The sequence below is a fragment of the Myotis lucifugus genome, unplaced genomic scaffold, assembly GCF_000147115.1.
Source record: "Myotis lucifugus unplaced genomic scaffold, Myoluc2.0 scaffold_30, whole genome shotgun sequence".
Lineage (NCBI taxonomy): Eukaryota > Metazoa > Chordata > Mammalia > Chiroptera > Vespertilionidae > Myotis > Myotis lucifugus.
This window is the reverse complement of record NW_005871078.1, coordinates 4,131,240-4,159,012: the sequence shown is the minus strand read 5'-3', so window position 1 is coordinate 4,159,012 and position 27,773 is coordinate 4,131,240. Positions and strand designations below refer to the sequence as shown.

The 27,773-nt window shown below is 39.4% G+C and overlaps 1 protein-coding gene across 1 annotated transcript in view; it reads right to left on the bottom strand.

Annotated features, from left to right (window-relative positions):
• The window catches only part of SLC2A13 (solute carrier family 2 member 13), a gene marked incomplete at its 5' end in the record, with an annotated part of 284,652 nt that overhangs the window by 65,406 nt on the left and 191,473 nt on the right, over positions 1-27,773 (bottom strand). Inside the window, 3 exon segments of the mRNA XM_014454075.2 lie at positions 18,320-18,426; positions 18,428-18,447; positions 23,894-24,057. Of these exon segments, the coding sequence (XP_014309561.1) occupies positions 18,320-18,426; positions 18,428-18,447; positions 23,894-24,057 (291 nt within the window).

The following is a 27,773-nucleotide window of genomic DNA, read 5'->3' as shown; positions in this document are numbered from 1 at the left end:
AACCTCCTGACCCCAGCACAAGTAGATGCATTACTAGTCCATCTTTTATTCCCAGTGATTTCCATGTTGCCTGAGATATGTGTTCAGTATATACCTGCTGCATAAGTAAAGAGATGAACATCAGTTACATAGACAGCAGGTTTGGTAGTTCTTTTTATTGTTCCACTGATGTTCCCCACATCTTGGTCCAATGAGATCAAAGAATTGAGGCTTGAATTAAACTGTGCATTGTTCCACAGAATTCATGGCTTTCCGATCAAACCCATATACAACTGTCTGAAGCCATCTGGAACACAGTCATATTTCTCATCTCTTCCCCTTAGAAACTGAGGCTAAAAATACAATGGATTCCTGAGTTGGAGGCAAAAAATAATTCATGGCAGTGAGGCAGGCACATTAAAAGCAATCATAGGCTTTTGCTCTTTGGCACTATTACATAGGGCAAATTTAGCCTATTTGTCAGAATAGGTTTCTTTTTTTAACATTTACTGGTATTTTAGGCTCTAATTTCTAGTAACTCATTGTCTAATCCTTTTTTTTATAAATTCTTAGATTGTTTCTCTAAAGCAGAGGGAGAATAGAGCTCTCTCTGCCAAGCCTGTCACCATCAATAAGGCTAAGTGTTTTCATATTATACTACATGGACCTTTGATCAACACTATTAAAAACAAAACCTCAATTCCAACTTGCTAATACAGGATGATATGTACATGCATATGTTGATATATGTAGATATGTATATTTAGGCAAGTAAGTGTGTGTATTATAGATATACACACATTTATATACAATCTTTTCAGTTAAATAATTGAGTAAAATCAGATTTATAATACAATTTGGTAATCAAAAAACATAGGTACCCAAATACAAAACAATTAGTATGCAACATGCCACCTTCCAAGAAAAACAACAACAGTAATTAATCTTCTTCAGTGGTAGTATACATTATTCATTCATTAATGAAGAGACAGGAAATAAATATTAGAATTGGAATTTTTAGGTTTACCAAGAGACCAAATCCATCAGTACTTGTAGATATGAAGAGGATTTTGGAGCGTGGGTTTTACCACAAGCCTCACTGTTGACATATAATTTTTAAAAAATATATTTTTATTGATATCAGAGAGGAAGGGAGAGGGAGAGAGAGATAGAAACATTAATGATGAGAGAGAATCATTGATGGGCTGCCTCCTGCACGCCCCCTACTGGGGATCGAGCACGCCATCTGGGCATTTTCCTTGACCAGGAATCGAACTGTGACTTCATGGTTCATAGGTCAACCACTCAGCCACACCAACTGGGCAACAATTTATATGTAAGTCACAGATCTTTACCAAAAATAATAATAAATAAAAATGCATGAAGATAGTTTTGTTTGGGGCTCATCATCACCATCAGAAAACTCTTTTATATAAGCCTTATTTTATGTCTCTGTGACTGTACTTGTATAAACACCAACGTGTCCCTAAAAACCTGTGTAACACACACTCCTGCAATATGCATTTAGCTAATCACATTACCTGGTAGGAGTTGCCGATTTCTGTATAGTGCTCCTAACACTAACTTCTACATATTGAGAACTTTCTGATATGCCAAGACACAGGGTAGGCAGACAGTTTGGATCACAGTAACAATAAGGTTTAACTTGAGCACTGCACTGAGGGACACTTCCTTTGTTCAACAGCATTGAACTTTTAAAATATAACAGTAAATATTTTAAAAGTGAGGAGCTCATAAATATCTTTCCATACATAGAAATGATAGCCACAAATACTGTATTTCCTGTTCTGAAATTTTTCAGAATTAGAAAATAAAAGTTTAAAAGCAATTCAGGGTATCCATTTCAGAAGAGATAACCTTTATGTTTAACATACAAAATATAAACACACCATCAAGAAAGCAAGGTATCTGTCACTGAAGCCATCTGTTTTCAGAATCTACAAAGACCAAACTCTCGTAAACACATCTGGATCCTAAGTCATGCACTTGGATTTCAATGCTCCTTCAAGTGGACGAAGAGAGGCAAGTGAGGTATGAATGCAGCTCTGGGTTCGAGTCTTTCATGGACTTCGGAAATTAAATTCATTCGTCATTTGACAGGATAAAACAAAGGCGAGGAAGTGAGGAAGGAAAATTTTACTTATTTTCTTAAGTAGTTAATTTTTCCTTGAAAAATTATGGGGATTCTGCCTCCACCAAAATATGCTTTAAAAAATACTGCTATCCAGAACAACTGAATGAAAAGACTGTGTTGCATTTTAATATGCACTCACCTAAATCCATGACTTTTAAGACCAAAAAGAAATATTAAAGCAACCCACCTGGTAAGTATTTACAAATGATTTCTAGTTTATAATTTGGGAATGGGAATTAATTTTTATTCTGAATTAAACTTTTCCCTTTGGAGAATCACAAATTTAAATTTGAATGCATAGTACCTGCGTTCTTGGTGAATGCAGTCACACTGACTTTAAAATATATTTTATGTCAACACAAAAAATAGGTTGTTTTAAAGTGAGAACTTCATAGTGTTTTTTGTTTGTTTTTAACCTATCTATGTAAACACTTCCTAAAATTGCCTCTTTGGGGACCTGTTTTTGTTCGTTTGTTGCTTTGATAACTGACTGTTTTATTTTTAAGTGGTACCAAGTATCTCCTTAAGCACAAAGAAAGAAATTTAGTGACCAAGTCTGTTTTATACTTTTCATCAAACCCTATAACCCCTAGCACGGTGCTTATCAGAGTGAAAGTGCTTCACACAGAGAAAACTATATCAAAAGAAAAAATCCATTTTGGCGTATACGGCTTTGCTTATCAGTTCTTCCTCGGCTACTTGGAGGGCTTTTCCATTTTCATAGGAAATGAAATGTTTGAATGTGAAGGACAAAGTAAGTTTTGCTTGGAGAGTGAGAGAAACAATCAGCCCCTGGAGTCACAGAAGATGCCTGATTTGGAAGCTGTGCTGTGCGATAAAGATGGAACCAGATAGCCCGGAAGGCATCTCCCTGGACAGCATCCTGTCCTTTGATGCCTATGACTCTATTTAATGTAATAATGCGCTCTGACAACTAGAACCTACCACACTGACAGGATTTCACGACACTCAAAAAAATTCAAGGTGGATGAAACCAACAGGAATCAGTAAAGTGATTCCTAGTATCAGCACAGATTTTTCTCTTTAAGGAGAACAGTCAGGTCCACATATATAACTCATCTCCACAACTAGAGGAGGAGGCAAAGAAGAGAACAGCTTTCATGGTGTTCATTTCCGCCTCTGAGTGGACGGTTATAGTCTAATTTGCGTAAAGGGTACTACTTTGTAAGTGCATCTCAGAAATATTTGCTTCTTGTCTTATATTACTTTTCCCACATTCATCAATCTGTGTAACAAAGGCCTTATAAACAACACTTACCAAAATGAACAAAGCAAAATAAAAACCACAATTTAACTTCGATCAGATATGCATTTTTCAAAGTTATGTGGTTAAGATCATTGGGCTCTAAGAAAACCCAAGGTGGTGAATTGTTTTAAATATTTCCGAATGACTTTACAGTATGTTAAGTACTTGCTTTTATATCAATGGTGATCCTTAAAATAACAGAAAAAAATTTCTGAGCTGAGTAAATATAGGTAAATAAAAGTGAATGAGCCAAAAAAAAATCTTCTTCAAGTCCCAAATAAACTTCAACTCACAAAAAAGATTCCTTAGAAAAACAATCTCAATTTCTCTGAATAATTGAAAACACAGCAACATAGGTATTTTCAGACCCACTGCCTTTCATCGTAATTACTGCCCACTTCCCAAAGGGTAGTGCACCCTCTCTGGGCAGCAGGACTGGTAAATTTCAGAATGAAGAGTGGTCAAGAGCTGGGTTCTTAAGTAAAGCTCAGTTCTACTGTCTGCTAAGCCACAACATTCTCTAAAATTGACTTAACTTCTTTTAAGCCTCAATGCCATTGGTAAAATGGGGGGAATTACAGCACCTACCTTAGTTGTGCTGAGGGATAAAAGAGAGAATCCATATAAAGCTCTTAGTATAGTGGTTGGCACAATGGTGACTATGCAATAAATGGTGGCTGCCGTAACTAGTACTCCATTTGAACAGATGAACAAATCATTCATTTAGTCAAATCACACTCATTTTGAACAAACATGACTAAGGGAAGCTATTTAACTGGCTTACAAGGCCAAAGAAATAGCACAAAAGATTTTAAAGATTCTTTCTCCTTTTCAAAACTGAAGGTAAATTATTTAAGAAGGCCATATTTCTTGCCACCTGCAAAGTTCACCTTAGACTTCTAATCACTATTAAAATAACTGAACCATGAACGAGAGTAGGGCTCTATTTGATCAATTAACTCCTCTTTTCTGCTGTCAAGCAGAACCACTCACACATGTCCCATAAACCTAACAGATTGCCTATCTCTACTGTTGGGTCAAACTCGGCTAGTGGTCTGTCCCCATATCCATTCTTTGCTTCTTCCTTTGTTAAGAGAATTCTAACCTTTAACTGGGAACACTGTGGTCTCCCATTCCTCTCGCATTCACTGAATAGAAGAATATATTCCCCAGTCTCCATTACAACTAGGTATGGCCATGGGACTATGATGGGAAGTACTGTGTGGGATTTCAGGAGGACCCCCAGGGAGCTGATTCACCTTGGAAGCAATGCTCCTACATTGTCTCCTCCTGGCTGGATGCAGACATGATTGTGGACTCCTGCAGCCATCCTCGTGAACTTGTGAAGAGTGAGAAAGATGCAGTATAGATACAGCAGAAAGACAGGAATCCAGATCCCTGATGATACTAAATCTAGTCCATCTGCTCCAAAGTTCCTACCTTTGAATTTATTTTACACTAGAGGCTGGCACATGAAATTCGGCAGGGGGGGAGATCCCTGCACCCTCTCCAATCCAGAACCCCTGCCAGCCTGATCCCCCTAACTGCACTCTCCTGCCGGCCTGATCATCCCTAACTGCCTCTGCCTCAGCCCCTGCCACCCTGGCTTTGTCTGAAAGGATGTCCGGAAGATGTCAGGTCTAATTAGCATATTACCCTTTTATTAGTATACATGAGAATGAAACTTCTTTCTTGTGTAAGTCAGTTATTCTGGGTTCATCTGCTGTGTATGCCAAAACCAATTCCTAACAGATACAAGAATATTTTTCTCAAATGCTTAAAAAATATTTTTGCTCATTTCTAACTACACCTGAAATATCAGCTTCTACTCGAGTCCCAATATCTAAAGATATGAAACTTGAGTGTTGAGTTCAAGATGTAAATACAAGCCATTCTCAGATATTGCCAACTTCTGACAAGGGGCTATTTCTCGTGCTTTGTTTCCGTAACAGCTGGCACAAGAGCTGGTAAATGGTTAGTATTCAGTAATGGAGGTCCAATGAATGAATTGAAGAATGGGAAAGAGTTCCTATACTATGTCCATGTACATATGGTTGCATATTGGTGACACTGATTTTCCCCAGCACCTCAGTCAATGTGGTGAAGGAGGCATTTAGCAAACACACTGGTTCCTTCAAGTTACTTGGACACCATGAAAGGTGACCTGAAAAGCCTCAGAGTTAATGCCTCAGTCCACTAATGTCATCCACCTACGGTGGCTGCGTCTCTGTGGCTGGGCACAGCCTCTGGTTTGTGAGACTTGAGCTCAGTAACGACAATGATGGCGAGTGCTCCAGCTAGTCCAGGTTATTTTGTTTTGCAATTGTTTTTTGATGTGTTCATGCCTGTGTCTGCCTGACCTCAGTACATCTCTGAGTGAGGTGGTAAATTGCTCCTTTGTGTCTCTTCCTTATTGGGTAACTGAGCAGTGAAACATCTTTCTCTAATGTTACAATTTCTGTTGCTCCAATTTCTCTCTGACAGGATAATTACTAAGTTTGTCTTTCTTGGAGTCTCACAGATTCATGCTTATTTGAGTTTCATTTATCTGTAAATTCCTTAGCCTTTTCTGATAATATGTTCAATTTGTTGCCTTTCTCTTTTAATACTTTAAGCTTCGAAGATCTTATAGATCCTCATTTACTTTCAGAATTGTATGGCCATTGCCCTCCTTTTTATTTTCTCCTGGTTGGACTTCAAGGTTCTGATGATTTTTTAAAGAAATATTTTCTCAGAGGGGCATTTTCCTTGTGTTTTTGTTATAGTGTGCATAATTTTACTTTAGTTCTGCAGTTTAAGATCTCTAGGTTCTTGTGTGTTTCCATATCTTCCTTGACAATTTAATTCAAATGGAGTTTTATCAGAACCAAATAGACATGTGCTGAAAGCCAAATGCAAGGATTTCATCAGATGGAAATGGATTATTATCAGCAGGCCTGAAGAGTGGTTTACAGGGTACCTCAAGGGACTTGTTTGAGAACCTTCCATTAGCTGAGGCAGGCTTAAGATTGACAGAAAACTCTCTTACTGAATTTCCAAACGAATTTATATAATCATTGCAGGTACAGAGGAAAGCATACAGTCACACACACATCAGGCCTCAGTACGTGGTTAAATTAGGAAACCTTACATAAGACATGATGTTAGTTGCTAGGTAAGCAGACAGGAAATGAGGGAAAAAAGAGAGGAAACATAACGCCTGCTTTCAGATACAAATTTCTGTTTAGAAAGACAAGCCATAAAACCTGGGCAGTTATAAGTCATTCTAGTCACCAAGACCTGACGCATCCCAAACCCCCACCTTAGGTCTCCATTTAGACTCTTAAAGGTTTGCTCTTCTACCTTCTCCACTCTGCTGCCACGGTGATTTTTGTAAAGTGCAACTCTGATGATGACAGTCTTCTTAACAGCTTCATCCGAGTTTTTAAATGAGGGAGTTCAAAATCTGTATTACTGGGACACACGACTTCTTATCATTTAAACTCCCCACATGCTCCTTAGGTTTATTTCTCGCCATTTCCTACCTCTATATAGAGCTCATCCCATGTTTCCTGAATGGAATTGTAGGCAGTATCTGTTTTCTCAAAATTTGCCCCACATTCAACATGTGGGAGTGTGAGAGACATCTGCCCACAGAGGAGCTACCATAGGAGCCTCCCCTGGGAACCACGGGCATCAATCCAGGGTCTTCTTTCTGGAGCATCTTCCCCTCTGCCACAGGGAAGGCGGCAGGAAAGCCCCTGCTCTTTCAACTTGTGAACCAGCCCGTGACAGATGCCTGGAGCAGAGCTAGGGCAGGGCATGGCGGGTGTGTGTGTGTGTGTGTGTGTGTGTGTGTGTGTGTGTGCTCTCTTACTGTTTGTGCCTTCATGACAGAGTTAGAAATGATCAATCCTCAGGCCATCTGCAAAAAAAATTAGGCATAGAAGGCACACAGTTTAATGTAAGAAAAATATGGATTCTGTGAAGCTGAGTATCTGAAACCAGAGAATATCATATACTTGCAGTGTCTAGGAAATATTAAGCTTCGTCTTGTTTCTGTACACATGTTACCCTATCTGTCTGGAATGCTGTCTTCCCCTGCTCTGGTCTAACTCCAACCAGCTCCTTGCTGCCCAGCTTTAGGAAACCTTCCATAACATCCCAGGAGTCAATGGATTTGGTAATGGGTAGTTACAGGAGCTAAAAAGGAGTTATTACTTTAAAACATAATTAGATGAATGGCTCTTTAAAATACTGAGTTCCTCTATTGCACTGATATACTTGTCTAGGTATTAAGTAAAAAATAAACAGAATATCTATATAAAAAAAGCCTAAGCAACCAATCGCTATGATGTGCACTGGCCACCAGGGGCAGACGCTCAATGCAGAAGCTGCCCCCTGGTGTTCGTGTGCTCCCACAGGGGGAGTGCTGCTCAGCCAGAAGCTGGGCTCACTGCTGCCGAGTGCAGCGGTGATGGTGGGAGCCTCTCCCACCTCCACAGCAGCACTAAGGAGCAGTGAGCCAAGCGGTAAGAAGCCTGCCACTAAGGAGCAGTGAGTCGAGCGGTAAGGAGCAACCAGGTGGCAGTAAGGAGAGAGGGATCCCAAATTGCGATAGGGATGTCCAACTGCCGGCTTAGGCGGACATCCCCCGAGGGATCCTAGACTGTGAGAGGGATGTCCAACTGACGGCTTAGGCAGACATCCCCCGAGGGGTCCTGGACTGCAAGAGGGCACAGGCCGGCCTGAGGGACACCAACTGTGCACAAATTTTGTGCACCGGTCCTCTAGTATATATATAAAAGTACAGTGGTCTAATTCCTCTTGTAATTCTGTAGCTGCACTGACCAGTCAATTCACATAAGAGGCATAAGAGTGGAAGACCACTTTGGCACACATGTTGGAATTAATATTAATTTAGCATGTTGAGAGTTCTGAAGTTTATTCTTATCACATATAGCAAGCCAACACACACACACACACACATACACAAAGATAAAAACACATTTAACTAAGAATTCATATCTGTTTCAATGTTAATACATGTTAATGGCCAAGAATTTATAAATTTATTTGTCTTTGTTTATCCACAGGACTGTACACAATTATATAGCATATATGAATGAGGATGACACATATCCTTGCCAAAATTTGATTACATAGGCCTACATTTGTTGTTTTGGGGTGAGTTACTTTCTTAAATTTCAAATGTTTACTATTTTACACTGAACTTTTGTGAAGATATCTATTGACATAGTCACATATCAATCATAAAATGATAAAAATGAAAAAAATCAGGCCACACAAAGTTAAACGTTAAATACTAACCAATTAAATAAAAAAGATGTCCTTTGATTTCAAAATGGATGAATTAGAAAATGCTAATAAGTTCTTTCTATGAAACAATTTTTATTCTTGATTTGATAAGACTAATCAGTATGCATTTGTAATATAAAAGTCAAAATCAAAGAAAAGGAAGGATTAGAAGGAGCTTTCAGAAATTAACTCTCAACTGGGCAACTGGCCATGACTTTATGATGTTGATAATTATATCATTAAAAAATATGTTCTAGGATGAAATTACCATAGAACTGACATAGCCATCAACGTTAATTCCCAAGGAATAACAAGTTTCTACAAAAACTGGTAAGTACCCAATATAAAAGTACATGGAGAGGAGAACCAAGATGGCTATGTAGGTAAATGCTGACACTGGCTGCCTCCCACAACAACATCAAAATTACAACTAATATACAGAATAACCATCATTCAGGACCACCTGAAATTGGGCTGAATGGAAGTCCTACAACTAGAGAAGTGAAGAAGAAAGTACATCAAGACTAATAGGAGGGGTGTAGGCAAGAAATGGGCTGGTCCAACACCCACATGTGGCATTTTTTTTTAATTGGGAAGGATACTTCTGCTGCGAAGGTCTCCCATGAGAAGCAAATGGTCCAAGCACTACACAAGATCCCTGCCCAGGGTTCCAGAGCTGGGAAGAGAAGTCCCCGTAACTGTGGACTGTAAAAACCAGCGGGGATTGTGGCTAAATGACACAGAGGCTGCTGGAGACCCAGGCAATTCTTCTTAAAGGGCCAGCATACGAACTTACACAGTCCCTCTTCCTCTGAGCTCCAGCACCAGATGGCGGCTTTGGGGGATCCAGGGACATATGGGGTGGAACTGGACTGTCTGGCATTGGAGCAAGAACTTGGAAGCAAGCTTTCTCCCAGACAAGGGTACTTGCAGAGGTCATTGTTCCTATGCTGGGACCTCCCCCATCGCAGAGCTTATTGGCAGCTATATCTGAGTTTCCATCAGCGTGGTCCACACTGTTCACTCTACGCTGGTGATTCCCTGAGACCCTGTCTCATCCAATTTGCAGCCCCACCCAAGCTGTTTATAGCAGCTTTTTCATATGAATGGCCTGTTCTGGCTCAGGCTTCAGACTTTCCTAAAATCTCTCAAAAAAGCTGAAGCTGGTGTTCAGTGTGCCCCAAACCTATCAATAAGAGGCTCAAGACCCAGCACTAACACCAGCCTGTCTTGCTTCACAGCTGGGCCACCCCTTGGTACTTCCAAGCCCAATACATATAGCAAATAGCAGTCATCTGCAGATCCCTCTGTAGCTCCTGCTGGGTGACACCAGAGCCAGGGCACCCCATGGATAGCTTCAGACCATACCAGGTTACAACTCTACATATTACAAGTGACACACTCAAGGGGCAGACTCAGTGATCCCCAATGCCCCACTGAAGCAAGTCCTGCTCCATAGGGGTGTCTCCTGCACAGCAGCTCTTCCACTTTAGTCACAGCTGGTTCTCATAGCCAATTGGCTTGGAGGTCAATTCCTTTCAGTGACACTGATAGCAATCACGGTTCAACTACAGCAAGCCTATACACACAGCCCACAAAGGGGCATACTTTGAGTGCCTAACTCAGGTGACTGGGAAGGCTGAACAACTGGGACCTACAGGACACTTACTACACAAGGGCACTCTACCAATTCCAGGAGACACAGCAGCTCTACCTAATACATAGAAACAAACCAGGGAAGCAGCCAAATTGCAGAGACAAAGAAACATGCCACAAATAAAAGGAATGGAAGCAAGCAAACTACTGGATACAGAGTTCAAAATAATGGTTAAAAGGTTGCTCAACAATCTTAATGAGAGCTTCAAGGGACATGAAAAAGGACCAGTCAGAAATTAAGTATACACTAAGTGAAATAAAGAATAATTTACAGGGATTCAACAGTAGGGTAGAGGATTCTGATAATCAAATCAATGAATTGAAATATGAGGAAGCAAAAAACACCCAATTAGAAGAGCAAAAAGAATGCTAAAATATGAAGATAGTGTAAGGAGCCTCTGGGACAATTTCAAGCATACCAACATTCACATTATGGGGGTGCCAGAAGAAGAATATAGAGAGCAAGATATTGAAAACCTATTTGAAGAAGTAATGACAGAAAAACTTCCCCTACCTGGTGAAAGAAATAGACTTGCAAGTCCAGGAAGTGCAGAGAGTCCCAATCAAGGGGAACCCAAAGAGGCCCAGACCAAGACACATCATAATTAAAATGCCAAAGGGTAAAGACAAAGAATTATCTTAAAAGTGGCAAGAGAAAAGCAGTAAGTTACTTACAAGGGAGTACCCATACAACTATCAGCTGATTCCCCAACAGAAACGATGCAGGCCAGAAGGGAGTGGTAAGAAATATTCTAAGTGATGAATAGCAAGGCCCTACAACCAAGATTACGCTACCCAGCAAAGCTATCATTTAGAGTTGAAGGTCAGACAAAGAGTTTTACAGACAAGAAAAACCTAAAGGAGTTCATCACCATCAAACTAGGATACTCTTTAAGAGGAAGAAGAAAAAAAGGATAAAAAATATGAACAATAAAATGGCAATAAATACATATCTATCAACAATTGAATCTAAAAATCAAAATAAATAAACAAGAAATCTAATGAACAAAATAAACTAATGAATGAAATAGAATCAGAGGCATGGAAACATGAAACAGACTGATGAATCTCAGAGGGATGGGAGGAGGTGGGACAGGAAGAGATTAACCAAAGAACTTATATGCACATTAGTGGCTTGGTGCATGAAATTTGTGCATGGAGGGAGGGGTTCCCTCAGCCCAGCCTGCACCCGCTCCAATCGGGGACCCCTTGGGGGATGTCCGACTGCCGGCAGTCGGACATCCCTCTCGCAATCTGGGACCACTGGCTCCTAACTGCTCACCTGCCTGCCTGCCTGATTGCCCCTAACCCCTCTGCCTGCTTGCCTGATCGTCCCTAACTGCCCTCCCCTGCCGGCCTGATCTCACCCCCAACTGCCTCTGCCAGCCTGATCTCGCCCCCAACTGCCCTCCTCTGCTGGCCTGATTTCTCCCCCAACGGCCCTCCTCTGCCAGGCTGATCTTGCCCCCAACGGCCTTCCCTGCCGGCCTGATCTTGTCCCTAACTGCCCACCCCTGTCAGCCTGATCTCACCCCCAACTGCCCTCCTCTGCTGGACAATTTGGTTCTGATTGGTCGGTTTCTATGCCAGTCAGCATCAAAAGCTCCGCCTCCTAGGCAGCCATTGCTCCTCACACTTCACCCAGATTTAGTTCTGATTGGTCGGTTTCTATGCCAGTCAATGTCTCTGGGCCTATCAACAGGGCCTGATCAGAAAGGCAGGGCTGATCAGAAGCCCAGGTGGAGGCCTGGAGAAAAATGGAGGTGCAGCTGCTGGCCAGACTGGGAGAGAAAAAGAGAGACGAGTGCTAATCAAAAGCTGCCACAGAGGCAACTGATCAGTCCCTGCTTCTCTCTTCAGGCCTCTCTCTGGCCCTGATTCGCAGCCCCCTCAGCAGTCAATGCCAGGGCAACCCAGCGCTGACTGCAGGACTGACTTCCGGTTGGTCGAGCCTCAGTCCTTACTGGTCGTTACGACCCAGGGTTTTTATATATTAGGATATTCATTACCTACAGACACAGACAATAGGGTGGTAAAGGCCTGGCGTGGGGCAGGAACCGGGTGGTGTGGGGCAAAAGGGAACATCTTTAAAACTCTCAACGATAAAGATCTTTTTTAAAAAAGCATTACCTTTTCCCAAGTTAAAAAAAATAAAAGTACATAGAGAAAAAGCCAGTTACACTACGTGTATCAAGTGAAAAGCAGGGGAATAAAGAACAGATTTGTGGCATCAGTTCCCTAATAATATGGAAGATCTAAGACATGCTAAGCTTTGAGACATTACCACTACGCATTAAGTTCTTCCACATAGTATAAAATAAATTTCCAAAGTTTACCTTCCAGAAATGATAAAGTCATCTATTTTACTGTGTCAAGAATAAAAAAAAGAACAAGAACAATATTCTTTACCCTTGGGTTAAAATACATATTACAGACAATTGTGTAAAACATCTTTCTCTTCCACAAACTGCAATTTCCCTGAGGATGGGAACAATGTCTTATATATTTTTTATCCCCTGTCATCTCGGAACAATAGAATATGGGGAAGACGTTATAGAATCTGTTTTCAATTGGGGGGGGGGGGTATGATTTAGAAAGGACTACAACATGGGTATGTGGCTTTGGCTAGGATAAGATGCATAAGATGGTTAAAACACAAAGTTTGTACAAAATAAGTAGCTTGGTAAATAATAGTGCTTTTTGAAAATTTTTATTGAAAAGGACTTTTATTAGGGATATCCAATATACATGTATTCTAAGTCTTCACCTGAGGATATGTTTAGACGAGGGAGAGAGAAGCATCGATGTTGGCCAGGGCTAAATAACAGCGTTTGTTTGTTTTTAATTGATTTTAGAGAGAGAGGAAGGGAAAGAAAGAGAAGGAAAAAGGGAGAAAGGGAGAGGAGAAGGGGGGCAGAAGGAAGAGAGAGAGAGAGAGAGAGAGAGAGAGAGAGAGAGAGAGAGAGAGAGATGAGAGAGAAATATCAATTGGTTTTTGCCTCCCGTATGTACTAGGGATCCAACCCGTAGCCTAGGAATGTGACCTGACCTGGAATCGAACCGGCAACTTCCAGTGCATGGGAGGATTCAACCAACTGAGCCACATCGGCCAGAGCTAAATAATAATGTTTTGATCATTCAATCACGTGGGTTAGTGTTTCTGTGAGAAGTAACTTATTCCATGGGGGAGAAATAAAAATGAATCAGTCTCTGGAATTGTTCTGAGCTATTCTGATCATATTTCCCTCAAGTCCTGTTCGCATCATGACACAACTATGACTAGAATCAGTGGCTCCCAAAGAAGACGAAAATCCACATGTACTTTCCACAGAGCAATAAATAGAAGTTAGGATGGTATACATTTCCTGTGAAAAATCTGTGTCAAGAAATTATTGTCTTTTTTTATCGCTGCTTTTGAGAAAAAAGAAACTTGCTCACTGAATGTGCCTCAAGGAAGATAATAAACCCAAGTCTGACTACCACACTGCCAATCATTTTCTCATAGGGTTAACAAAAGGGTCAGACTATCTTCCCCACTGGAAGCAATTGCCTCGTTTGCGGACAAAGAAACACTGAGTTATAGGCAACTGCTCTGTGTCTACTCAGCTCCCTCTGTGCGGGTCCAGATACACACACTTTTTGGAAAGTAAGAAATCTCTCCTCGTCAGTGGAAGGTGGAACCAGTGTGAGTGATACCTAAAGAGAACAACGGTTGCAGTATACTACCTCCATGACTAGTTTCTTGGTCAGTGTCCCAAAACTTGTAACTTCTTTTTTGAAAGAATGAAAGGTAAGCTTAGAAAGGTGAAGAGAGTCATCTCTAATCATGACAAGCTCTCAACGCAGGAGTTAATGACCGAGTACTTACACTTCTGAGCCAGGCACTGCTCTTTTTATAAACGATTCCCCTTGAAGTCAGGGTGGGCTTTATTCAGCTGCGAGAGCATGGGTAGAAAACACAAGATTTGAATACGGGATGCTGTCATTGAGGAGGCTTTGCAGGTCCTTGGCCAAAAGTCTCGCCATCGAGATAAAAAGGTCATGAAGAACTCAATGAGTTAGCCCCATAACGTAAGTGGCCAACTTCCTGCAAGAATCTCCCACCATCCTTCTATCCAGGTGTCAAATTCAGCTCTGGCTGTTTAAGTGCTAGCAAAAGACATGTACAATTATTTGGAGATAAGGGTACATGATAAAGTTATATGGGCTTTTGTTTCAACTAATTTTCCCTTTCAACCAATTTATGTGTATTTCTCTTCATCTGTAATAGTTCTGTGGATATTATTCAACAGATATTTATTAATATTAACCTCAAGACATATTAGCCTGTACCATCAGGCCAAAAATAAATTAAAATAGGTAAATTTTAAATGAAATCACTAAGCAGAAAACAAAATGGGGAAAGTTTCAATTCATATATAATGCTATAGTCATGGTCAAGTTGGGAAGAACTACTGGAAACAAATACGTTATCACCAGGATGCCAAATACTGGAACAAAAATAGGGGCTAATAGGGTTTCTGCCCATCACTCTCCCTCCATCAACCTGTGACTTCTGTGCACCCCCACCCAGGGTCAGAGGAAAAGTTTGGAATCAACCTCTGATCATGTCACTCCCCTGCTTAAAACCCCTCAAGGTGGTCATGTTCCTAGACTGAAGATCAGAATCTCTGAGATGATCTCTGAGGTTCTACAGAACCTGGCTCTGGTTTTACCAGCCTTCTCTTATTCTTTTCAAACCATATTAGCTTCCTTTCAGTTCCCTGCTCTTGGCAAGTTCCTACTGTCTTTGCACCTGATTTTTCTTCTGTCTGGCATGTTCCTCTCCCTGTTTCAGAGTTCATTTCAAACATCTCATGCTTAGGATAATTTCTCTGAGAGATTACCCATCATCCCATTCTCATCTCCTATTATAGTCTTTGTTAAAAACAACAATGACTATAATATTTATTGTGTGCTTATTATATACCCAAACATTGTTTTAGGTACTTTTGATATAATAATGTATGCTTACTATAATCCTATGAGTAGATGCTCGGTAAATAATTTTAATTGCACCCATCCGCACTTGAATCAATGAATGAATAAGGTGATGGAAACCCTAGGGCAGTGATGGCGAACCTATGACACTCATTTTTTTGGTTGATTTTTCTTTGTTAAATGGCATTTAAATATATAAAATAAATATCAAAAATATAAGTCTTTGTTTTACTATGGTTGTAAATATAAAAAAATTTCTATATGTGACACGGCACCAGAGTTAAGTTAGGGTTTTTCAAAATGCTAACACACCGAGCTCAAAAGGTTCGCCATCACTGCCCTAGGGCAAGGTGAAATTCTATAATTGTATTCTTTAGGAAATATGTGTCTACTTTGAAGAGTTCTGTGGTAGTGATTTGCATATACTGAGATCACACTTGTAAATAATGTAAAAAATTTGAGGGAAGTGTTATGAAAAGTTTGAATCCTCTCATTAGAAACTATGTTTAACTGAATAAGAAAGGGATAGTACAACAGCAATTTGAGAACGTGGAGCTGAAAGCCATATTAGGAGTATATGTGTGTATTCTTATTCAGATACATGACTCAGATGATTCACATACTGGGGTTATTTCTCCTAGTCACAGTTGGTACCCGGTGACAACTTTTATTCAGGTGGCTGCACAGTTTCTATTCTACAGCAACTTGCACTCATGTTCATCTCTATGCAGTTTTATCTGCTAAAAAGCAGATCTGAATGATAGTCTTGAATACTTCAGTTCACAAAAATCTAACCAGGCCTTGGAATAAAATATCAATTAGAAAATTAAAACATTCTAAAAAGGGGAAATTCTCAATGGAAATTATTTAGGATAGTCAATCTCTTGGGTTCAAAGACTTGAGTGAGTCCCAACCTACAAAACTTTTGGCCATAACCTACAACAGTGCCTGCTACACCATGTGTATTTATTGACTTAAAATAAAGAAGAACCATTGTTTCTGAAGCATTTAAGCTTCTAAAGTCTAATCTACTCTAGACAGAATGAATTACACAACTCATCACTACAGTCTATAGATTTTCACCAGTGGAAGTGCTGAGTCAATGAGCACGGGGATTTCATCACTTTTATCAGGCAGAACTATATTACCTTCCAAAACAGAGAAAAATTCACATACCTACCTATAATATATAATGTTCTTAAGATAGATACTAAGCACACTCTCCCTTTTAAATGTTTTATTTGCTCAATTTTCATATATGGATCATTCCAGGGGGGAAACATAACACCTACATTTATAGCATAACTATTTCTCATTTTATGATCCCACAAACATGACTCAACATGATATAATAATACAATCAGTTCAGAGACTGCAGACATATTTTATAAAGTCACTCAGACTGTAAATACATACTGTCAAATTCCCACAAAGACTAGTATGTTACTCTGAAAAAAGGCACACCAAAAATCATTGTTTTTTATACTTGCTGACTTCTAAAGGACATCTAAAAATTGGTCCTGTTTTAAAAAATAGCTTCTCACTTTTTTTATCAGGATAAAATAAGACTAGAACATTTCTCACTTCATTCCAGTGGTACACTGACATATTGGTAGGTGATAATAACTTAGAGGGATCAGGAGGGTTAATAGATTGATAATCATAAATTGCTGTGCAATGAGCTATCCTATGAAAATACATATATTTAAACTTTAAAAATTATTATCAGAAAGCATGATATCATTATGTAAATCATTAAAAACGTAGTTTCTTTCCTGTATCAGAAATTCATAAAACTTTTTTTAATACTCTCTGGCTGACTAAAAATTAATAGACCATTTACTCATTATTAATAAATTAATTAATACAATAATTTACCCATTGAGTTTGAGAGTTGTGTCCATCTAGCTGAGGCTGAATATATATATTTAATCCTCACCTGAGGAATTTTTTATTGATTTTAAAGAAAGAGGAAGGGAAAGAGAGAGAGGGGGAGAGAGAGACAGAGAGAGAGAGAGGAGAGAGAAACATTGATTGTGAGAGAGAAACATCTATCAGTTGCCTCCAGCATGTGCCCCAACCATGGATTGAACCCATAACCTAGCTATGTACCCTGAATGGATTCAAAGCCATAAGCTTTTGGTATATGGAACAATGCTCCAACAAGCCAGGCTACCCGACCAGGGTGAAATATTTTTTTAAAGCAAGGCCTTGTTCTAGCCATGTGTTTCAAAGGCGTTGCTAGCCTTTTCAACCACTAAAATGCGGTAAAACAACAACAACAACAAAACTTTGAATCTCTGCTGCCAAACATTTTAACTGACCTGTTCAATCATTCAGTCTTTAATTCATTCATTTTTTCATTCTTCAGTCTATCTGACCATCGATCCATTTCTGCATCTATTTATCACATAGTGTGTACACCAATAGACTTAATGAGCTCTTAAACCTGTAGTTGGCCATTAGTACACATTTCACTCTCTTCTACCATTCTCTTTTCACCTTCTAATCCTCAGGAAGAACCCCAGTAGTGAGAGAAAACTTTCTTTTCTGCTTAAATGAATCAGGGGATGCCTGTGGAACTCGGTGAAGACTGTTAGAATATCCAGATAGTAATCAACTATAAGAGACATGTACATCATGGTAAAGTTTAATTACTGATTAACACTGAGTCACATATGACCCAAAACAGTTTCCCAGTATTCCTGCTTAGATTCTCTATCAATCCCTACTTTTACTTCCCCCCCAAAACCCCAAAAAATCATCAAAATTGTGTCTAACAACTCACTTTTCCTTAAACACTTTTACCTTCAGATCTTTACATGTACTGTTCCTTTTCTTGGTGGTCCCTTCCTACCAACTTTTCCACTTTCTACCTTCCCCATAAGCATGTTTCTACTCATCTCTCAAATTTTAGAAAAGCAAAAGCAAACAAACAAGTTTTCAGAGTTAGCTTAAGAAAGGGAATCATCACAGAGTCTCACCTGTATCTTGTGCAAGTAGCATTCTGACCTGACGGAGCTATTGGTTTAAAAGTGATGCGTGGGGAAACCTGGGCCGAGAGCAGAAACCCCAAAGCAAGAATAAAGAATAATGAGTGCTACGGTGGTACCTAAAAAAAAAAAGAAAGAAAAAAAGTTTTGCATTAGAGAATAGCTGACAACATTCTTCCAAAGCAGACTGAGTTTGGACAAGACACATCTCTAAAAAGTACCTTGATCTTTCTTCATTGTATTAAAAAAAATGCTCCTAAGAACAAATTATCAGAAAAACACATTAGCACATCCATTGTGAGACATGATACATTTGCTAGCCAAGGAGTAGATTGGTAATGATTTTATAAAAAAACCCCAAAACAACAAGAACCCAAAACAAAACAAACGAAAACAAAACACAACAAAACAAAACAAAAAAACACACAAAACACCCCACAGCTTCCAGTGCTGAGAGTCTCAAAATCCATTAGTGTAACCAACATTATTGAGTGCCTGACACGTCAGGAACTATGAAAGGCAACAGATTTTCACAGTGTTCCTTTCATTGCGGAGAAAATTGTTCTAATGGCATTTGATCATAAGACCCAAATCAGTAGGCTAAAAAGTAATAAACTGAATATTTTAAGAGCACTTGAAATAGCATTTCTTATTAAAGAAAAGTAGCATTCTTTGAAGACTTTAAGATGTCAGAAATGATATTATAACATGTATTCACTTCTCTTTGCTACTGATACTTGCAAGTAGAATATTTGTTTTTTTTATTTTAAGGTCTGGGAATGGTGATTATGTGTATCACTTAAAAGGTTCATTTTTGCGAGACATCTGATGGTAAATAAGAAAGTTTTTTAATTTCTGCCCACTGTTCCAGCCTTCATGAGAATAAACAGAAAGGGCCATGCTCTAGTTTCATTTTTCTTGATAACTATTAAATGTTTTTTAACACAGTTACCGCAAACAAATTATTAACAAAAACTGCTGTTTGATAAAAAAAATACTCTCTAGATATGATTATTGATTTAGATGTAGAGAATTAGAGTTAGAATAAGACTGATCCACTGTTAGGTCAGGGCAGAAAGTCAGCCAGGGAGTATGAAAAAAAAAGTTTTATGAACTTCTGATACAGGAAAGGAATGACCAGGTTTTTAGTGATCTACATAATGAAATAGGTTTCCTGATATCAACTATTAAGGTTTAAAGAAAAATACTTATATCGTAGTATAGCTCATTGCACAGCAAGTTATGATCAAAACCCTCCTGATCCCTCTATCTACCTAACCATGCTCCCATAGGAAGTGAAGTGTGCTGGATAAATAGCATTCTCAAAAATACCTGAGGTAACAAGTAACAGTAACTACCTGGTACAGGGCTTAGATTAGTAAAACTTAAAAAATTATGTCCCTTCCCACCACTCTGATACAGCACACTTTGTGTACATAAGTATCACCTGGCAAGCCTGTTCAAGTGCACATGCTGCAGACCCACCTTCAGAGATTCTAATTTCGTAGATCTGGGCTAGGGCACAAGAATCCCCCTTTCAAAAGCAGTACCCGCGATAATTCTGGTGGAGACCGCCTGTGAGTGACACTTTCAGAAATATTCCACTACCAAAATATCTGGGGGGAAATAGCACAGTGCTTCTGGCTTTCCTATTTATAAGCAATCAAGTTACATAGATATAAACCTTCTATTAAAAGAATCAAGAGGTGGTCATTAAGTTTGTAATATTTACAAGAAAGACCAGTTCTCTGAGCAAGCCTTGAAAATAGTGAAAGTCAGAACACCACAAAATGTCCTACATTTAAAATTATTCATGGACTTGGACTGTATGTTTTATATTTCTTTGTATAAAGAGTTTCTTTGCTAAATAGTTTATTTGCAGTTATTTTAAAAGAGTGAATACCTATTCAAAAATTATTTTGATATAAGCTGTCCTACTATTTTTAACACAATATACTAAAAAGTTATAAAAACACAAAATAAGGAGCAAAAATGAATCAAAGGTTTAAAAATTCTAAGCTAATTTAAGAAATTTAAAATAGAAGTGTTCTAGTACTTAGCTCTATTAGAATATAAAAAATATACCTACAGACAAATGAATAAAACAAATGCATTGAAATAAAAATGACAAATCCAGAATCAACTGCCATCAGAAAGTGAAATAAACATCTATTTTGTAGGTCTCAGTGGAGTAATACTAACAGTCGACCCTCTGTATCCATGCATTCCAAATCCATGGATTCAACCAAACAAGGATTGAAAATATTTGAAGAAAAAAAGTTACATTCTGGCTGATGTGTACTATGTAGTTAGGCACAACTGAACATGTGTACAGACTTTTTTCTTGTCATTATTCCTTAAACAATACGGTATAACAACTGCTTGTGTAGTGTTTACACTGTATCAGGTATTATAAATAATATAGAGATGATTTATGGTAAAGTATACGGGAGGATGTGCGTAGGTCAGACCCAAATACTACACCATTTAACATAGGGACTTAGCATCTACGGATTCCAGCATCTGAGGGGGTCCTGGACCAATCCCTGGCAGATACCGAGACGATTGTACACTAGCGGCTGTTTAGCAGTGACTTTTCTTCCGAAGAGTGTAAAGTTCCATTGCTCATTATGTTCTAGTGGGGCCTATTTAATCACAGTTAAAAACCAGAACTGCAAAAACAGCACTATTTTCATCTATATGTGCAGGTAAAGAGGAGACCTGTGACAAAAACCCCAAGCCCTTTACCTCCTAAACCACTGCAATTTCTACATCATTACTTTATTATTTTTTTTTAATTAAATTATTTTATTGTTTAAAGTATTACATATGTCTCCTTTTCCCCCCATTGACCTCTCCGCGGCTACATCATCACTTTGATTGGCCACAGCACAAGGAAATCAGGTGCCCACGTCATGGAAGAGCTGTCTCAAGCAGGAGGCATCACTGTTTGGCTTGGTCATGGATGGAGCTGGGATATTGGTGGTGTTGGTTGAAAAGAGAACATGGCAGGAAAGAAAGGTGCCTACAGGTTGCTCATGAGAAATCTCTTGGTCTCCCCACCAAATAACTGTCTTTTCGGGGACAGTTAATCCTCACCCAAGGATATTTCCCATTGATTTTTAGAGAGAGTGGAAGGGAGGGGGAGAGACAAAGAGAAACATGGGTGAGAGAGACACATCAACTGGTTGCTTCCTGCAGGCACCTCGTCCAGCCCGCAACCAAGGGATGTGCCTTTGACTGGAATCAAACCTGGGACCCCTCAGTCCGTGGGCCGAAGCTCTATATCCAGTGAGCCAAACAGGCCAGGGCCAAATAACTGTCTTAATGCTCCCTCTGAACAGTGTGAACTTCCTTGGGGCAGAGGACCTACACTGAGCGGTGAAAGGTGACACCAGCTGGAAGAGGTCAGGAAAGCCCCTGCATGCTGATGTTACAAACTGATTTCACATTATAGTTACAACAACAAAGACTCACTGGTGGGCAGTAATAAAATGCTGTGAGAGCCAAACTGCTCTGGGCACTTTCCTCTCTGTCAGGAGTGCTTTACATGCTATGCGTGTACAGGTGTGTTCAGTCCTCATTACAATCTTGGGAAGCAAGGACTGCGGTTAATCCTGTTTACAAATGAGGAGGTGGAAACTTGCTCAAAGTCACCCCATTCAAACCCAAACAGTCTGGCTCCACAGCATCTCAACCTACTGCAGAACTGATGAGAAAGTCTCTCACTGGAATACAAGTAAAGGGACAGAGGCTGCTACAAAAGAGTGTTTTTCTACGGATCTTGAAATCAGCAGTTTCCTCAGATATCAAAAGCCAATTCCCAAGTTTAAGAAAACCTGAAATTCTATTTAAAAACAGACCTCTTAAGGGAGCAATGTATGGAGGCCCGGTCAAAAGGAATGGTATCCATTTAAAAACTTTTAAAGTGGTTGTTATCTCTTCTTAGAGTTGATCTGAGCCTCAGGGGTTAGCAAATCCAATTTCCAACCAACCGTAGAAATGTATTTTTAGCACATCACTACCTGATGGTACTATCCCTTTTCTTTCCTTTTTTTTTTTTCTTTTCTTTCCAGTTTACCATCCTAAGGAAGCAGCCAAATTCATTGTTGGATACCTCTGAATATTAGAAATATTTTTCTTATATTAAGTACAAATCTATGTCCCCTAGACCATCTGCTAGAATAAGATTATTAGCTCTCCCTTTAGACCTTTTTCCTAGGCAAACACTTCTGGCTTAACAGGTTTATAAATGTACTAGAGGCCCTGTGCCTGAATTCATGCACGGGTGGGGTCCCTCTGCCTGGCCTGCAATCGAGGCCTATCTAGGGGGCTGGCCACGGGAGGTTGGCTGTGGCAGCGCACTGACCACCAGGGGGAAGCTCCTGCATTGAGTGTCTGCCCACTGGTGGTCAGTGCACATCATAGTGACTGGTCGACCAGTCGTTCTGGTTGTTCAGTTGTTCCGTTCGTTTAGGCTTTTATATATAGAGAGATGGTTTTTTAAACCTTCACTTGTCCCTCACCTTTCCTCACTTCCCCTCCGTTCCCTACCTACCATGGCTGTTGTGATTCCTTTGTCTCTCAGTCAGTCTTTCCCTCTCCTTCCCCTCAGCTGATACTATAGTTCAACCTATGTTATTGGACTCTTAGACAAGCACAGAGGGTGAATGCACTCCACACCCTTTTCTGGGGTGAGGGTAGGAAAGAGTATGTGTTCCAAGTATGAAACTAGGAATGTATTTTCTCATCAAATCTGGAACAAGGCCTGAAGCAGTTCCATTAGATTAATGCTTGAGGTATACGTATTTGGTTACAACAAAATTTAATTAATGCTGGCCTGGAAACTTTACATTTGAATGAGAAAATGTATTCTTACTCTAGGTAAATGTATAAAGGGACCAGTTGATGATAGCTAATAGAGAAGCAGGAATACACATGTATACATGGAAAAGATTGTATTATGCAACCATGTGAAGACCATGGCAAAAATGGGTCCCATCTGTCAGCTCAAACAGCCCTCGCATTACAGAGAAATAATAAATGTAATGGGCAGAATTTGAAATCAAAGGATACTTGAAAGTGAGAAAGGTTTTGTCCTACTTAGCTATCATAGAAAACAAACTTAACGAACCAGAATTTACTGTTGAAAGAGCTTAGAAGTGACATGCTCCAAATGTGCTTTCATATTATTCCAAAATTTAGAAAAAAAACACCTTTGTTAAAAAGTGAGTTCATGAATACCAAGTTTTTCAACCAAGGAAGAGCAAAATGCGATTATTTTTGTCACTTTTGTACCTGCTGAGCAGAACTCAAAATAACAGCAAAATGGTCCCCTCATTAGATTTAAATTGTTCTTACAGTTCTGGTTATTACACACATTCTAGTTTCTAGTTATATATCATAAAATTCACTAAGTTCTCTTTTAAAAATAAAACTTTTTGTCTAGAAGAACTCTATTGTTTAGCTAGAAACAGTATCCAAAATGCTACTGGTATTGTACTTCGGAAGGTTAACTTGTCATTAGAGGAAATGTAATAACTGAATCCTCATCCAGGCACCTACCTGCTAAACTTCCGAAGGTAAGCTTTCTGCGGCCCACTTTCTCAACAAGCCAGACTCCCACGAGTGTGAAAATGAAATTTGTGAAGGCTGTAACTGAAGCCAGCCATATTGCGAGTCTGTCATCTTCAACGCCAGACATCTGCAGGATGGTTGCACTGTAGTACCTGCAAGGCAAGCACAAAACAGTTGTTGCTGATGGTTATTCAAGGAAACAGAGTTATTCATATAGAAAAATACTCAGCTGACCTCAAAGAAACCATGATTAGCTACGGTGATAGCATGAAGTTAACATGAAGCTGCTTAGACTGTGTTCGGATAAATTTACTTTGAACTATGCATAAGAAGAACACTCAAGCAAGAGATAGAGGGCTGAAGGCTTCCAAAGTGGACTGTAGCCCACAATGAGGGACAGGGGCAGCTGGTAGTTTCACTGAAGCTATCAAGGATAAGCTCCCAAGTCCATTGAATGAATGAGGAGTCATCATACACTGTGCAATTATGTTCTTAAAAGAAGAGACTTGCTGCATATAAAAATTTGTTTTATACCATCCTGTTCCATTAAATTACAGTATTCTCAATGTGTTAAGGGTAACAGCAAATACACTACACATAATAATTCTTCCAAAAAGAGCCATACACAAAACAGATCCCAATGTTTTCATTTTCTACAATAAAATCACAAATATGCAAGTGTTAAATTAAGGAATGGAAAGAGGAGTTGTATCAAGCAAAGTAAGTTGGCGAGTGTCAGAATTTTATTTAAAATGTAAAATGTTTTCTAGATAGCCAGGTTAGGTGACCTAATCATCCACTCATTTTATATTTATTTATTGAGTACCCGCTGTATAAGTTGTGTGAGATACTAAATCCCACAGAGATGTTATGAGACCCTGTTATCGCCCTCAAGAAGTTTGCAATTTGGTATAAGAAAATGAAATGGAAATAAATTTAATATCACAAGGTATTCAACTCATAATTTGGCATAAAGGACAGAGCAAACTATTTTATTTGATATGAAAGGTTCCTTGATTTTTCAGGGAAGTAACGCTTGAGTTGAATCTTGGAAGAATTCGTAGGGGTTTGCCGCAGGTACGATGATCTGGCAGGACACTCACTGGTGGTGAAGGAAATGACGTGTATGAAGGAGAAAAGTGCAAAATACTATATGCTAGGCTCACAAAACGTGAGGACGCTACCTTGGCTGAACATAGGTGCAAAGAAAAGGGAGGACTGTGACATGAGGCAGTATCAGGCACTTCTGTTTTGGAGGCCTTCACTGCCAGCCATGCTACATGTTTGGGCTTTTATCTGTAGTCCCTGGAAATCATGAAATAGACTTTAAAGAGAATGCAGTTAAAGCTGTTCTAGCAGCATGCATATAAGCATAACCAATAACCAATGGACGCAAGACACTGGGGGTAGTGGGAGGGCATGTGCCGGGGGTAGGGGAGGCCGAGGGAAAGTCAATGCGGGAAAAAAGGAGACATATGTACTACTATTTGTAATACTTTAAACAATAAAATTAAATTAAAAAAATCTGTCTATCAAAAGATCACTCTAATGATAGCCACACAGGCGGACTGCAAGCAGACTGAAGCAAAGATACCTTGTTTTGAAGCATTTTCTTTCGGGTCAGTACACTGGCACCAGTAGATTTTCTGTATTAATGGGAAATTCAATGGCCTTCTATCTCCCTGACAGCAAGAATTGCAATGTCCACCCACACTAAATCTTTTCCTAGATGGAGTGCCTTGAGATTCATCTTCATCTTTTTCTCTTGAACATCGGTAAAGGTGTTAGTTTCTTATTGCAGCCATAACAAATTAGCACAAGTTTAGTGGCTTAAAATTTAAGCTTTTAATCAACACAAATTTATTATCTAACAGTTCTATAGGTCAGAAATCTGACACGGTTTTTTTTTTGGTGTTTTGTTTTGTTTTTATGTCAAAAGTGACATCAAAGGTGTCAGCAGCGTCTTCCTGTCTGGAGACTCCGGGGTACAGGTTGCCTTGCCTTTTCTGGGTATTGGAAGTCTCCTGCATAGCCTGGCTTGGGGGGACCCCTTCCTCAATCTTCAAAGCTAGCAAAGGTAGGTCAAGCTCCCCTCATGTCACTTCACTCTGCTGCTCTCCTCTGCACTTGAAGATCACATTGGGCTAACCCAGATTACCAGCAAGATCTCCTTATTCAAGGTAAACTGATCAGCAGATTTAATGCAATCTGCAGCCTTCATTTCCTTTTGCCATGTAATGTAACATATTCACAGGCTGTGGAGATTATGATGTGTACGTTCTGGGGTGGGAGACCTATTCTGCCTATCATGTAAAGAGCCTCATAAACCAGCGGTTCTCAACCTATGGGTCGCGACCCCTTTGGCAGTTGAACGACCCTTTCACAGGGGTCGCCTAAGACCATCCTGCATATCAGATATTTACATTACGATTCATAACAGTAGCAAAATTACAGTTATGAAGTAGCAACGAAAATAATTTTATGGTTGGGGGACACCACATGAGGAACTGTTTTAAAGGGCCAGAAGGTTGAGAACCACTGTAAAAGGCCAATAGCCAGAATGAGAAGGTGAGGAATGAAGACAAGGATGTTCACTTAAAGCAAGCATGGGCAACATTTTTTCTGCCAAGGGCCATTTGGATATTTATAACATCATTTACAAGCCATACAAAATTATCAACTTAAAAATTAGCCTGCTATTTTTGATCAAACATTTAATTAACTCACCCCTAATGCCTTGGCAGGGCCAGACCAAATGATTTTGCAGTCCTTGAACGGCCCCTGGGCCAGACGTTCCCCACCCCTGACTTAAAGGGTAATCAGTTTCAGAAAAATTCAGGCAATACTTAGATTCTCTTTCATATGGGCAGGGAATGAGATATCTAGGTCAGAATAATTGACAAATCTAGTTTTTAAAATTAGGTGATGGATTAGTAAAAGATACATTTAATTTATATTTCAAAAAGTATGAATTCCCATGTTGTTATAAATGATGCTATTGGCCAACCATTCATCGGCTACCACCATATTTATAATCTTCTACGCCTTTATATAGTAGTTTGTGTTTTCAAAGGGCTGGGTAGACATTCAAAAGTTGCACAAAGCATAAGAGAATCATCTTCATAAAAGATCAATGTGAACAACAAAAAAAAGGCTTTCTTTCCTTTTTAGACTCAAAGTAGGGATGCCTTCTCTTTTTAACATCATTTTATAATACCTATCAGACAAAACTATCATCTTCTTCAAAGATTTCTCTGGTCATCTCACACATGCCATCTCTTCCCCAGAGTGAAGTTGAAAGGCCTAGGGCAGTGTGCGCCCATAAAGGCCGGCTTCATTCGTCTCTGTAGACGTCTAAGAACAGAAAAGGCCAGGCTTAATGTGCATTGCTCTCAGAGATTATGTGAGACCCAGCTTCCAGTCCTGAATTTTAAATCTGAGTAGAACAAAATGACTCTGGAAAACATAGAGGCATTGGTAATGGCAATCTATCCTAATGGTCACTTTTAACTAGCAATAAGAGAATAAACATGGGTACTTTAAGTGCCTGGCAAAATACACATTTTACGATCCAATGCATTTCCTATGAATTTCTGAAAACAGGTTCTTTCCCCCATCTTCCTGAAGCTACAGCCCACCCTTTTCACTATTGCCAGTGTAACAGAGATACTTTAACAGCAAGAATTAGGTACTCAATAATTGTTCGTTGAATTAATTGAATTTATCTACCACCAACTTTCAAAAAGGAATTAAGGATATTTATAATTAAAAAAAACATTATAGAAGCAATAAAACAAAAATTAAACCATGTTATGAGAAAGAGAGTATGAAGATGAAGATAATTATATGAAAACTTTAGCTGCATAAG